Below are 15,130 nucleotides of genomic sequence, written 5' to 3'. Positions count from 1 at the left end.
ACTTGTTAGTCTTTATTTAGAATAAACAATTGCGTGGAAAGCCCTTGAGAAAGACTGAGAACTTAAACAATTCTGACTCAGCATATGAATTTTTAGTATTGTTGGTGACCTTTAGTTATGTTACATTTTTTCCATCTCTGATCTATTTTTAATCGTTCCGACGGGCTCCAAAGTGGTGTGCCACGTATCTCGCTTATGCTCAAGAAACTCAAACACAAATGTACTTGGCATCTAGCTGCCATTTCACTCTTATCAGAGTTCTTCTTTTCCTTGAGAGTAGCTGTTTAATTTTTGCTAGAATACTTTAATAATTGATTTCCGTACAGGAAGTGAGTTGCTCAAAGGTCCTAACTGATGGCATCTGTGTGCATTTGGATAAACGTTTTAGTTCTGCAGATCCTTCCACCCTCCCCTGCTTCCCCCCGGTGCCTTTCATTCTTCCCTTCCCAAGAGTGCTGGCCTGTTGGCACCTCCAGTGCTGTGGGAACTTCTTGTGCAGAAAAGGTTCTGCCACTGCAGAAAGCAACATTTGTGACAGTGGTCCTGGTCAGATTGGGAATAGGGACAGGTGTTCTAAAGCTGCCTTCTTCACCTGTTATTGTCCTTGGCTACGTCTTAAATTACTTTCTTGGCTAACTACCCAAGCAGGATAATGAGTTAGTGTTTACACACTGTTTTGAACATGAATAGTTTCAAATGTTGAATCACCTTAGGAAAGTATCAGTGTTAGGCTTCGTATCCACTGGCTTGCACAGGGCATGCCATTACTGTGAGCATCCCTTTAGCTGCTTCCTCCATAGGAGCACGTTCCCATGCTTGCAGAGATGAGGCATAATTAAACCCGTGTTGCCCGTGTATTGAGTAAAGCATGTGCCAGTGTCCTTTCTGTACATCTCTTTAATCATACTCATTTCAAGTGTTGTGTCTGAAGAGAGAGGGTGGTCTAGGAGAACCACATACCGTGATGTGAACGTAAACCTATTAATAGAAAATGCGTGGTTATTCATTATCTTGTATTTAATACATTTCTCTCAAATTTCTTGTCAGTTGCCAGAGCTAATTTGGAGGGGGTTGTGTGTAGTATTAGGATATATTTTGGTCATGGGATCTCCTTCTTTTAATGCTGACTAAATGTCCTGTGCCTCTGTCTTTACAGCTTCCAGCTACAGTTTTATTCTGAGCATTAGTGAAGAGGAAGCCAGGGTGAAGGCTTTGAACGATTACCTGAGCACTCGTAGTTATATCCAGGGGTTCACATTTTCACATGCAGATGTGGAGGTGTTCAGAAAGTTTTCGGGGCCACCTGTGGACCAGTATTTCCATGTTGTCCGGTGGTACAGACACATAGAAGCAATCTATGATGGCAGCAGTGAAAAAACTGACCCTTGTAAACTTCAAACAAGTGAGTAATATGAACTTGGTGGGCAGGTTATAGACTAGCTGCCATTGTAATGATTTTTCCCGCTGAGAACTAAAAGTTTCCTTTCCTACTCTCTTGCACGCTTTACAGTTTACTGTATCCACTTGTCTTCAGGCTCATGAAATTCTTCTTGCATACTGTTACTGTGTAATTGATGAATCCTGAGCTATTGGAGTGTTACAGCTGTTTCCACAACTCTTTGATTTTAAAATTCCTCAGTGTACTGAATTTGATTATTTGTATTTTCATTAGAGAGCTTGCCAATGAATAGTAAAAGGATACGTGGGTTTTGGCTGGTTTCCTACAATAGCAGGATTTGCTCCGCCTGTGATTTTCTTTTTTCCCCTGTAAGGGTAACTAAGTAGTTCTTGTAATAAAGTAAACTGCATACCGCTTCTGAGGGTTGTTATTAACACTGAATTTTGAAAGGAATGTTTTGGGTTCTTTTTTAATCCTGGTCATTTAGGGGTTGCCAGTGATTTGAGGAAATACCAAGGGTTTAATCCAGGTCATGGAGTAACCATGGGTGCTAGCATTTTTGGGAGCTGCATCATTCTCCTTAGATGATTTCCAGTGAGCTAGTCTAACGTAATTGCTTTATAGTGAGAGCCTTGCTCTGGGAGTCATGAAATAATTAATAGTAATAACACAGAGCTGTTTTATTGGGCTTGGAAGATCTGTAAATGAATGCATAAGGCGTTTGTCATGTTGACTGACGGTTGTTGACTAATATGACTCCAATGCCATCTTCTCACAACCTGTCATCCTGCTGTTCTCAGTTCCTAGCTGAAGCAGCAGTTAAAGTCAGACTGCTGCAAGTGGGTTTTATATTCCTGTATGTGCCTGCATGCCTTTGTGCTGGTTGTTGATTTCCTTTCAGCAGTGAAGGAATTTCAACTGTACCATCTTGGCTCTGGTAGCAGATTTAATGCCACTAACTGCTGTTTGCCTGCAGGATTTCATGGATCAAGGTGGGGTGAGGAGATAAAAGCTTTCCATTTTCTTGTCCATGAAATCTTTGATGTCAAGCCTCTTATTCTCAGTGATTTTGCTTTGTTAGCTTTATGATCCGTGTGTATATATTGGGAGTCCTGAAATGACGTTCTGCAGTGTTCAGTGTGAAGTATCACGTGGATCTGCCATGCTGCTTAGGCCTTGGATGTGTTGTCAGTAGGTTTTTTGGTATATCAGAGAGCCCCAGAGATGGCTTAGAGCAAATGAACTTTGGTTGAGTAGGAGGAAAGTTGCTGCTGGCAGAGATGTGACGTGTTTGAGCAGACTGAAAAGCATGCCTGTTGCTTTGCCCTTGGTGTCCATGTAGTGGATATACTGTGACACCTAGCTCACAAACTGACAACTTCAGTGTGCGGTATCTTTTTGTTTGTTTCCTCACGTTTAGTGCGGTTTTAAGTTTAAAAGAAAAAAAACTACTGCATTATCTTTTGTCAGACTAACCCACATAGGCTTCTTCCCCAGGGGAAACTTTAGCCGCAATTAGGCATACCAGTGTAATCTTCTAGATCAAAGAGTAAGCAAATCCATACCTTGCTGTATGGTCTGTGCTATGGCTGTTGCATTGAATTCAGTAACGTACAATAAAATACATGGAATGAACACCTTTCTGTGGATCCATAGGTGGAGTCCTTTAATGAGGCAATTAGAGTACTACGGTCATTTTTTTTTTCTTATTTAGGCAGTTGTTTGAAAAGAGGGAGATGAAGACATTACCTTTTCTTATACTGTAAGTCTTTACATAACTTGTAGGTTTTCAGTCAAAGTATTTGTATGAAGATATTAGAGAAACAGATTCCATGAAGAACATCTTGAGATAGGATCAGAAAGGCACTTCTGTTGTCAAAACAAATAGTTTATATAAAATTTAATTGCAGTTAAAATGTATACCACGAGGCTTCCTAAGGATGGTAATGTATATATTAACCTGGTAACTTTGTTGTATTTTTGAGTTTTCTGTTCTGGTTCTGCTCCAGGTTAATGCAATAATTAGTGTAAAATCATTACAACTATGAGCAGCCCTGTGCATAGCAAACTGCAGCTCTTCAGCAGATTACATGCTCATACTTCTCTTTAAAAATGAGTTCAACAATGTTAAAAATTGAAAATAGATGCAAGGATAACCCTACTCTGTCTCCCTCTTAAAGTGCAGTAGCTTTCAGCTGCTTTCAGCTGCAGCATGCAGGGATCTTCCACTCCTCCAGAAATGGCAAGATGTGTCTCATGCCCCCAGAAACAAGAAGTACAGAATGTTCCATATTGAATGAGTCTTCAGTGTTTTAAAGAGTGGTGCTTGAGCTTACTGTCCCATCATATGAAGTGAGTGCTTGGTATTCATTGTGAAGAAAAAAAAAACTGGTTTTGTTCAGGCAACATTGATTTGTTGAAACTGGATTTCTTCTGAACACAATTATCCTGGTGTTGTTCGTACACAAAAATACCAAAGAAAAAAATAAGAGACTTGGGAAAGAAAAAGGCCTTTGAAATATAGTAATGAAGTATAAACTTTCTGTTTTGACAACACTTTCATTTTGCTTAGTATTTGTGTTGCACTATTTGTGTTTGTGTAACACTGTGTAAGAATTTCTACTATATGATAAAGTACTGAAACTTCTTAATTCCTGTTTACATTCAAGACAGGTTTTAAAGGGTGGAAATTCCTCAGGGAACAGTCACTCCTCTTCTTCCCATTTCCTTTAAGTATTCACTAATACCACCTGAGCTTTATCTGCTCTCCTTAATGGCAAAATATAGCCTCATGCTGGATTGGGGCATATCTATGGTGCATAGAAGTGTTCAGAAGTGCCTTGTGCACATGGTGACCACATATAAGTAAAAATGAAAGTTCTCTCTGAACCTTTAGGTCTCCTCTCTCTCTCCTCTGAGTACACGCAGTGTTGATCCTGGCTGTAGAGATGAAGTCAGGTGTCTGAAGACTTTTTTGGCTTATTCTCTGTGTCAGATTTATGGTGTGCTCTCACAGTGAAACCAGTGGCATTGCAGAAAGTTCAGGACTTCTATGACACCTTATTAATATTGTTTTAAGTTCATAATCTTTTGTTAATGCTTTATTGAAATGCATGCTCATACTCGTATACTCATTTCCCCCATTACTTAAATCAAAGGTAATAGGTGTTGCAAGTGTGAGGACAGAAAATAAATAAGATTGAAATTGTTTATTCTGCTTTTTAGTGGCTTTGGCTCTAACAAAAGTAGTTTAGAATACTAAGATTGGACTTGTTTTCTGTAATTATATGTATGTATATATTTTGAATTAACAGTGTGATAAGGGGGAAATATACTGGAAATTTGTTTACATTTTCAGATCTCTTTAAATTGTCTTTTCCTAGGTAAAGGCAAGCGTATGCAGCCCCCCTGGTCTCCTCCTGAAGGGACAAAACATTCTAGGCTCTGCCTCTACAACAGCCTGACCCGCAATAAGGTGACCAAAGGAATGAAAATTGAAAATCTCCTTAAAACACAAATAGAATAGTTATCAACTGTTTGCTTAATTGTCTTCCAAATCAATAGACAGGTTTCTGAGTCTTGTTTTGTGACAAGAAGGTGACAGATGTTGCCTTAGTCAAGTGTGTTTGCTGAGGCAGGTGCCACAGTGTGCACAATAAATATACAAGTGTGTGTGTGTGTGTGTACATTGCTTAATGTCTAGTACAAAATATCAATTTATCGTCGTCCCAAATAGCCAGTGTTTCCCCTGTAATATAGATAAACGTAGGCAGTGTAAACAGAATAAAATCAGAATTTCTTTACATTTTGCCCTGCATAAAAAAAAAAATTCTTGCAAATTGTAGTATAAACTGGCAAAACATCCTATGGTCTTGGTTGAAGGTGCTTTGGGAAGGAGAGGAAATACTGTGAAACTGATGTTGTATGCTATTTAATGTCCAAGAATGTGTGAACTAGCTATTCCATATAACCTTTTTCTATGTCTGATGTTCCGTTTTACATGCACAGCTTGTAAAATAGCTTGCCTAATCTGAATCTTTTTAATTTGCAATCTGAATTGATGAGAGTGCAGATAGCAGGGCCTGGCTGCTTATGTTCTCTTTTATGTGCTAGTGGTAACCTTTTCTTACAGTAAAACAAGGAGTGGAATAACCACTCCTTTTCTTGCAATCGTAGTCTATATTTTCATGTTCTGATATTCCCAATGTGGTGGTTTTGGCTGAGATCACATGTCTTTGATTCTTTTTGCTCACTGTCCCATCCCTTTCACTTAAGGAAATATTTCAGCCGCAGAATGGAAAAAAAGTCACATGGTATTGCTGTGGTCCAACAGTATATGATGCTTCTCACATGGGACATGCCAGGTACTGTAGTTCCTAATTTTGATATGAATAATAACATTGTATTCAGTAAGCAAGGAATTAAGTAGAAAAATGTGTGTAGGTTGCTCTGAAAGTAATGCCTCCTATTTAGTAGAGCAAATTCTCAGCTGCAAAGCAGTTTTTCAACATAGTCATCACCATTAGTTATGCACAAGAGCCTGCATGCCATGCTAAGTATCTACATCAGTGACCTGCTGTTGCCACTGCTGAAACGTACCACCCACCACCTCCCTGTGCTCACGTCCCCTGGATTGTCTCCAGAGATGTTCAGAAAGCATTGACTAATGTCAGCGGGTGCCATTTTTTTCTACGTGGAGGAATTTGGTAACGCACATTCCCTTCATCTGCATTCCCATGTCAGGTGCTGTTTTGTCAGACTGCCCCTTTTCTGCCATCCATCACGTGGCAGTAAAATGTAATGGAATATTGGTGGGAAGGTTCAGCCTCTACTGCTGTGCCAGCAACACCCACCTCTGATATCATGGGCCTACATAATAAAATAGAAGGCATTACTTTCAGAGCAGCCCTTGTACTTGATTTTATTAGTATATTTCTGGAATGTAGTTTTGTTAGATTCAGCTCTTGAGATTTAGGCTTAGAAGCATGTTCTGTCTTTGTGTGAGGAAAATCTTACCAGTACAAGAGGAAAAGTTGCAACTGCTACAGAATTAATGACTGAGGTTCAAGTAGTTTTTGCACGAGATAGAAATGTTTGAGCTGTTTGTTAAACATAACTTCTATGTTTTTAGGTCATACATCTCATTTGACATCCTGAGAAGAATCTTAAGGGATTATTTTAAATTTGATGTTTTCTATTGTATGAATATTACAGATATTGATGATAAGGTATGTTTTTTATTTTTATTTTTTAAATTGTAATCTAAGCTACTGTAGTTTGTGCATGGAATTCTGAGTGTAATAGGCATTTGATTAACCAGGATTAATTATATACTTGTCGAGGCATATATTTTGGACACAAAGTCACTGATTTTTCTTATTTCTAAAAAAAGACCTTGTTCTTGTATGCAAATGAGTGCTTTTATAAATCATGAAAACTAAACATTTTACAAAGATAAATTGCTTGTTTAACTGCCTGTTGTTGACATACCTAATTAATTCTATTGAGACAGCGAACTAGTTATGTATGGTGTGTTTGATTTGTATTGCTTCATGTGTTTCTTGTACCTTGCTAAGCACGTAGGGATTCTGATAAGCATTATCTAATAGAGCTGGATTTTATTTACTCCAACTGTTGTGTTTCTGCTTTGCAGATCATCAAGAGAACAAGACAAAATTACCTTTTTGAACAGTATAGGAAGAACAAATCAACACCAGCTCAGCTACTTGAAGATGTTAAAACTGCCTCAGAGGTGGGCTCAGTATTTAATCCCTGCTATTGTCTTTTGTTCTTACTTGGGAACATATCAAAGTATCTAAAGAGCACTTCAGAATTTGCTGCCTGTGTAGACTTTATCTTACTCTATTGAACTGGCTCTGCACAAATAAGAAGTGTTACTGGAACTGCGTATCACACTGGTTTTTCTGTTGTTCTAGAATTAACAAGAGCTATTAAGGTAATAGACATTTCTGACTTGTATATTGGTAAAACGTTTGTTTATTGTTGCGTGCTGTGTGTGTAAACATGTACAGTGTCGGTGGGGCATTGGGGGAAAAATGAAAAATAAAATATTTTAGTTGTTCATTTGTTAGAATGCAGACTTCAAAAGTTTTTAAATGGTGGTATGTCCATAAAAAAAGCTGTATCGTTTTAAAGCTTTTAAATCTTTTAAAGCTGTAGATACCTGTGAGATTTCTCTTCTGTACCACTGATGATGGCCTTTGAAAGAGCAAAAAGTCTCCAAAGTTTCAGGGATTTAATAAATTGTGTATGTTGGATTAAAGGTGGGGGAAGGTAATTCTCTAATCATTTTAGACGTATGGATCACAAAGAGATTATTGGTCTAATGAATGGAATAAGGGCCTAGGGATTAGGTGGCCTGGAAATGTTGCCCAACTGTCATGGCCTAGCATACCCTTTAAGTATAGTTCGTTTCACATTAAAGCTTCTGCATTCCAGATTTGGGATAATTAACTATGTAATTGAAGTGATCAACTACATAGAAAATGAAAATTATTGAAAACAGTAATTATGATTTAGTAATTTATAATGGTTTTAAAAAGTCAATTCAAATGTGAGTAAATCTTTATGCTACTGAATATACTTGTTCACCTTTATTTCTGATGAGAAGTATGTTTCAGTAGTCTGATGACAAAACTGTAGGATGCTTTATTGTCACAAGCAAGGTGCTATATGACTAAGTTAATACGTTGCATGTGGAATATAGCCCTACTGTACTACAAGTTGCTTTTTTTTAAACCTTTTTTTGATTGTAGCTCTTTTCAGTTAAATTAAGTGAGACAACAGACCCAGACAAAAGGCAGATGTTGGAAAAAATTCAGAATGCAGTGAAGTCTGCTTTTGACCCGCTACAAGAAGCTGTGCAAGCAAGACTCCCTGCAGAAGAGATCAGCAGATGTCATGAGGTCAGTTTGTGCTCCTTTTAAAACAATTTTTGTAGCTGTTGTGGCTTTAAAAATAATGTTCTACTTGTGGCAATTGCTGAAACTATAGATGTTTACAACAAGAAAGATGGTGGGCCTGAGTACTTCTTAGTGCTTAGCATTTGGTACAATGATTCCTGAGTTCAGCTTTCATGTAGTTTTATGATGCTGTTTTTTCCAGTGTTTGTTCTTTTTTTTCCCCTTCCTCGCACTGTGATAGTGGCTCACTATCTTTACTTTTCCAGAAGAGATTTTTATTTTGCATCTGCTTAAAACTTTCTCTTTGTCGCTTTCTTGGCTTAATGAAATCAGTTTCTCTAGATGTACTTTATATTGTTGCACAATTGTTTGTGACATTCTGGTAATTGTGGCAGTTTTCTACACGGCTGCTTCCATCTCTGATCAGAAAAAATATATATACAATAATTTGATTTGAGAAAAGTTTTATTCCAAAGACTATTACAATTAGTGACAATAAAATCTACCCAGTTACACCTTTTGAGCTGTAAGATGTTGGCTTGTTTGTTTGTTTGACATCTTTTAGTATAGGACTGAGAAATATCCATGCTAGGATTCCAGTCAGTTGTTCAAATGCTTTTCATTGATGTGCACTGTGTAAATTCCACATGCCTAGTTAAGTGATTGATATCAAAACAGATTGCAGTTATAACTTGCATTCCTTTCTCTGGTGTTTTCTCTATTCATGAGAAGGACAATAAAAAATATAATTACTTTGTATTTGTAGCCAAGTATCTTTTTTCCTTGAGCAAATGTCACTGTTCAGGGTAAGATCTTGCAGAGTTGCTTTGATCAGCTGCTCTTATCGTTACTGTTTTATAGATACTATTGGAAGAAGCCAAAGATTTACTGTCTGACTGGCTGGACTCAAAATTTGGCAGCCAAGTGACTGACAATTCCATATTCTCAGAGCTCCCCAAATTCTGGGAAGCAGAATTCCATAAAGATATGGAAGCTCTCAATGTAAGTAAACAAACTCTTCTCTGTTCTAAAAGTGTAAATGCAATGCTTCTCAATACCCAGAGTACGGTTTACAATACAAGTCCCTTAATACCTTTCAAAAACCGTACTGATTTCTTTTGCTTTTAGTCTTTGATATGAATACATAGTTGCAAAGTTAGCACATACTCTATTTCCCAGCCATCTTAAAACAATTGCACGTGTCTCCAGTGCCAGTAGAGATCAGATGTGATGCGTGCCTACCAACCTACTTACCACTGACTACATATAATTCTTCAAATTGTGTGGTAACGACAGCAATCAAGCACAGATTTGTATGTTACAGGTGAAATGTTATGCTGTGCAGTAGTTCTGAATAGTAAAAGTTTATTTGGTTTCAAATCAAAGTGGCATGCTGCCTCCTCTGCCAGATGTGCTAGTGTGTTAATAACATGGCCTGAGAGGCTGAGAAAGAATTGCTACAGCAGATTGTTGAAGAGCAGAGAGCTTCAAGTAGGAGTCTCAGTTTCTACTGCCTTTCGAGCAGGTCTCTTTATGAGTGTATTATACATTCAGTGTATATTTGTATATGCATTTTTATACACACATAAAATGCTACTTTTTACTTTCTTAGGTGTTACCTCCAGATGTTTTAACGCGGGTTAGTGAATATGTGCCAGAAATTGTGGCGTTTGTGAAAAAGATTGTGGATAATGGTTACGGGTAAGGTTGCCACTGAATGCATTTGTGTGTTTATACTGTGTTAGAGCCAGAATAATTGCTTTCAACACTTATTTGAACTCTGTTCTTTGTTTTCATATGGAACAGTATTATTTTCCAAAAGTAGTGTTTCATCAAATAAAGACATTTCAGAGTTCTTCCTGTAAGAGTGAAATCCTTGTTCCTTAAAATAAATAATCAAAGTCCAAATCACTTGAACTGAGTTTAACTTACAATCTTACAGTTTTGACTTACAGGGGTTTCAAAACTGTGTCCCTGAGTGGATTGCTGGATATCGGTTGTAAACAACATAGATGTAAAAATAAAGATCTTGAAATTAGGGTCTGACATTGTCTAATGCTTAAGAAAGTCAGGCTAATCCTCTAGAAGTTCATAAGTATTGTGATAGATTCCTGATAGAAACTTTGAGTGTTTTTTCTCTTACTGGCCTCAGTTTTTCAACGTGGATATGTTTTTACAGTGAAAAAAGCAAAACTGTTCAGACTGCCATCAGTTCTCTTGCATGTTCTCATTTTAAAGGTGTATGTGTATATATATATATATATATATATATATATATATATATATATATATATATATTTTTTTTTTTTTTTTTTCCAAAAGAAAAAAGTTGAAGAGGATTTGCATTGAACTACGAGCATTCATTGTGGTCCTAAAACTTTTTTCTCAGGCTTCTTATCGCGTTTGCAGTGGACAAAATCAGCAAACCAAAGGGTGACAAAATAGACTCAGAAATGAATGTAATTCTTATTATATTATTGAAAAATATTAAAAGGGACCGGAAATGCTGTATACATTTACTTGGACTGTAGATCTGGCATCTCACCTCTTTGGGAGTTTAAGAAAAATATTCACTTTCCCTTCAGTGAGTCTTATTCTGACATTTGGTGCCTTATCTGAAGTATTTGTGAGAGTACCTTAGAAGTTAGCTGAGACCAAGTCATCTTCAGCATAGTGAGCAGTACCATGTTTTATGTGGGTTCACTAGGGAAATTAAGGTTAGTGATTTTGAGTGTACTATTTAGTTAAGTAGAAAACTAAGCTGTGTAATTATCTTATAACTTTTCAGGTATGTGTCCAATGGATCTGTATACTTTGATACTGTGAAGTTTGATTCCAGTGAAAAACACTCCTATGCTAAGTTGGTTCCTGAAGCTGTAGGTGATCAGAAAGCTCTTCAAGAGGGCGAAGGTAAAGAGGAGAAATAATTTGTACATAAGTTGCTCATGTATTGATCTCTTCAAGTGATTTCACTGATGGGTAGATCAAACATTGTCTTTGTGAAATTGTTTGTTTACCTGCTGTACTTCCTTTTCCTTAGAATTTCTTTTTGGAAGTTTTATAGCTTGAGCTAGCACTTTGCTAGGTTATTATCTCAAGAGTGTAAAGAATTGTTCATTCTAGGGTGACTTTTATTGTTGTTGTAGTTATTGTTATATTTTATGCATTTATTATTGGGGTTACAAATAGTACAGTTGTGGAGTGTAGCCCAGTTATGTGGCTGTTGATTTGATTCTAAGTAGGAGAAGCAAAGACTTGAAGCCAGGTCTTCCACTTGCCAGGTAAAAGCTCTCCTACCAGGCTGGGGCTATTTTATGACAAATATTTGTTGCTTTCTCATTCCTCTCTTAATAAGGAGAAATCTTTTTATTTTTTAAACCTTCTTGTATTGAACTAAATCCAAATATAGATCTTTTGAATACAGCTATGGCAGCAGATAAACTTAAATAACAAGTTGTATTGATAACAAGTTGTATTCATCCGAGAGACAAAACATTAGATTACATGTAATTTTTTTTTCTTTATTTAAACTCTGATAGCTGAGATTGCCTGTGTATGTGTGAAATAACAGGTGCTAGCTTAAGCTACCATCTTTGTGGCAACATGAATGTACCATTCCTACTACATAAACAAGCTAAATTGTCTGCTTTTGTAAGCAGGGACTCAAGTAGAGTGATTAATGTAACTGAGACCACACATACATTTAGATCACTTGTCAACTTAGCTACTTTGACTTATTTGTGATGATTACCCTGATAGATAAAGTTATTTTAGCTAGCAGAGGGAGCAGAAAAGGTAAACTTTAGAAGCTGCAACTCATGTGAACAGAGGCAAGTATAACACTCTTAGTGTTGAAAGTGCATAGTGACAAGAATGCTGAAAGACAGATTGCAGGTATCTCAACCTGTACATCACAATTGACAAGTGTATCTTTGATGCATTTGGCTTTAGTCTCTTCTCATGTGGCAAGTGGTGTGGTTAAGAGATTTCAACAGTACTGCAGAAATGGTAAATTCCCTGTTTTTTAAAGATATTATAGCAAGACCATGAATCAAATGATCGTAAAGAAATGAAAGCAAGTAACACACACAGCATCTGTGATAACAACGAAACAATAAACTTGTACATATTGAAGAATTACTAGCTATTCTGTGTGGCAACTGAGGCAAGGGATGCAAAAGGTACCTAAGATTGTGTTGTGTGCATATGAAGGCAGGTTAGTCTTGATTTTGGTACTTCTGACTTTGAAGTGAGATTGTTTTGCAGTCTCATTTATCTATGAATATAAGATTTCTTTATTTCATTTACTACAACTGGAATGTTGGAACTGTGCCTGTAGACATAATGCAGATGAATGTCATGTCAAAACTTGCAGTGCAGCTGATGCTTGTTGTCAGCTTTCTTATCAATTAAATATTAATTAAAAAAATCCCAAAGAGTTAACAGAATTAATTATGATGAATGTCAAGTGCTGAGTGTTTTTTCTTTTTTTCTATTTTTTTTCCTCTTAGCCTCACTTGGTATCAGAGAAGCCAAAAACCAATAATAATTGTGTTTAAATAGAATGTAAATATTTACTTTTTTTTTTTTCTTTTGAAAGGTGACCTGAGTATCTCAGCTGATCGCCTATGTGAGAAGCATTCTCCAAATGATTTTGCATTGTGGAAATCCTCCAAGCCAGGAGAGCCCTCATGGGACTCTCCATGGGGAAAAGTAAGGACATTACAACCAAGATTTAGATCTTCTACACCTTATTAAGTAGCATGTTTTATATTTAACAAATACTATGCATGTCAACACTTTGTATTAATATTGTCTAGATTATGAGGATCTTATATTCAGTTTTAAGTTCTGTTGCTGTGGTCATTCAGTTACTTAGAGTGTATATCTGCCTGCCTCTTCAACACTTCTTAAATAGAATTCAGTTGCAGGCTTAAGATGACTGTTATTGGTCAGTTATTTAAAATCTTTGGAGATAAAGATTGCTTGATTCTTATTTTTCCTAGTGATCATAAAAAGGAGGATAATCAAGGCATCACAGATGTATATGCCATGTTTGATATTTAAGACCAATGGTATACAGCTGAGTGTTAGCTGTTATGGTTTTTCTTCTTTGGTAGCACTGTATCTCATTTTCTCAGGCATGTAATTGCTTGGGGCAGACCAACGAGATAATGTTACATGGGTGGGAGAGGAAGACAATTAACTGGTAGTCAGGTAATATATTTATCTTAATAGGGACGGCCAGGTTGGCACATTGAATGTTCTGCAATGGCTGGATCCATTCTAGGAGAGTCGATGGACATTCATGGAGGAGGGTTTGATCTCCGATTTCCTCACCACGACAATGAACTGGCACAGTCTGAGGTGAGTGAGATGTTTGTCACTGGCCTTTAGTTTCTGCAGAGATAAAGCTGTGTGCTTAACTGACTGCTACCCATGTAAATCTGGCCTTTTTTTCCCTGTGCTTTGTAGTTTTGGTTTTAAAATTTTAATATTTTATCTTAATTACTATTTTAAAATTTGTATATGTTTTGTATAACCGTCATGTTTTTTTCCTGATTATTTTATTCCTAAATTATCATTGTTCTCGGTACATGTGTTTACAGTTTTAAGACTTCTGTGGGTTTTTTTTGTTTGTTTGTTTTTAATTTATTATTATTATTTTTTTCCCTTGCAGGCATACTTTGAAAATGATAACTGGGTGCGGTATTTCCTGCATACTGGCCACTTAACAATAGCTGGCTGTAAAATGTCCAAATCTTTGAAGAATTTTATCACTATAAAAGATGCACTGAAGAAACATACAGGTGAAATAAATTTACTTTAGAGTTTGAATACTTTTGATATAGACTGATTGAGTGATGTGTGGGAATCGAGACTTATAATGGAGTTTCCAAAACTGGCGAAGTCTAAGTGTCTTTTTTTCTTCAATAACTTTAGAATAGCTACTCCAGTTCTCATTGGTATTGTCTGTATGCATAGTAGTGTTCTCTCTTTTTTTAGTAGATGTGTTAAGAGTAAGAATATTAATAATTATTATGTTCTTAGCCATGACAACATTGGAGACCATAAAGATAGTTTACCTTATTATTATTATTTTTCTTGTTCATTTTAAAACTTCTGATAGCACGACAGTTACGGCTGGCTTTCCTCATGCACTCTTGGAAGGATACACTGGATTATTCAAGTAATACCATGGAGTCAGCTATTCAGTATGAGAAGTTTCTGAACGTACGTAAGCTTTCCGTTCCTTCTTAAGATGTTTACAGTTTGTGTTGCTGTAACATATTTCAATCAATTAGAATCCAAGGATGTGTAGGCCTTATCCCCAGAAGGAATTTGCTTTCCGTGTTCATCAGGTGGATCTTACAGTATTTCTTTTTAACACTCAAGTGTTTCTGTTGAACATCTAATTCACGTAAACACCACAGGCAGTGACATTTATTTGCAGATGGGTGCTTTTTCCAAGTTTTTACATGTCTGAGCATGTTGGCACTTAGACACAAGATTAGTTTCTTAGTTTAGCTTGCTTAAAGGGCTCAGTCCAACAGACATTCTCATAACATGTCTGTCAGATCAGACATTGCACATATGTAGTTAAGGGGCTGTATAATTCCTACCTTGTCCCCTCAGTGCATACGTTGGATTTCTGGCTTTATGCCTAATGACTGTGACGTGAGTGGTCAGGCACAGCTCTTTTCCCTGTGTAGTTTGGAGCAGTGGTTTAAATGTGCATTACCTACAGGAAGCTGCCCAGTGTTTTGAGATGGTTGATTTTAGTCTCCAGATGAAGATATTCTCCTTT

The 15,130-nt window shown here is 36.8% G+C and overlaps 1 protein-coding gene across 2 annotated transcripts in view; it reads left to right on the top strand.

Annotated features, from left to right (window-relative positions):
- The window catches only part of CARS1 (cysteinyl-tRNA synthetase 1), a 31,730-nt gene that overhangs the window by 2,463 nt on the left and 14,137 nt on the right, over positions 1-15,130 (top strand). Inside the window, exons 2-14 of one of the 2 annotated variants that reach the window (XM_065755225.1) lie at positions 1,157-1,402; positions 4,783-4,874; positions 5,675-5,763; positions 6,531-6,627; positions 7,053-7,151; positions 8,176-8,325; positions 9,184-9,324; positions 9,935-10,023; positions 11,111-11,232; positions 12,923-13,035; positions 13,561-13,689; positions 14,003-14,132; positions 14,453-14,556. In XM_065755225.1, coding sequence (XP_065611297.1) covers positions 1,157-1,402; positions 4,783-4,874; positions 5,675-5,763; positions 6,531-6,627; positions 7,053-7,151; positions 8,176-8,325; positions 9,184-9,324; positions 9,935-10,023; positions 11,111-11,232; positions 12,923-13,035; positions 13,561-13,689; positions 14,003-14,132; positions 14,453-14,556 — 1,601 coding nt within the window. The remainder of the gene's footprint in view (positions 1-1,156; positions 1,403-4,782; positions 4,875-5,674; positions 5,764-6,530; positions 6,628-7,052; positions 7,152-8,175; positions 8,326-9,183; positions 9,325-9,934; positions 10,024-11,110; positions 11,233-12,922; positions 13,036-13,560; positions 13,690-14,002; positions 14,133-14,452; positions 14,557-15,130) is intronic. The other variant, XM_065755226.1, reaches the window with a different exon arrangement.

The sequence above is a fragment of the Cyrtonyx montezumae genome, unplaced genomic scaffold (assembly GCF_038088225.1).
Source record: "Cyrtonyx montezumae isolate F1298 unplaced genomic scaffold, pur_monq_1.0 scaffold_10, whole genome shotgun sequence".
In the NCBI taxonomy this organism is placed as follows: Eukaryota; Metazoa; Chordata; class Aves; order Galliformes; family Odontophoridae; genus Cyrtonyx; species Cyrtonyx montezumae.
The sequence above is the reverse complement of the archived record's forward strand: the minus strand, read 5'-3'. Positions and strand labels throughout refer to the sequence as shown.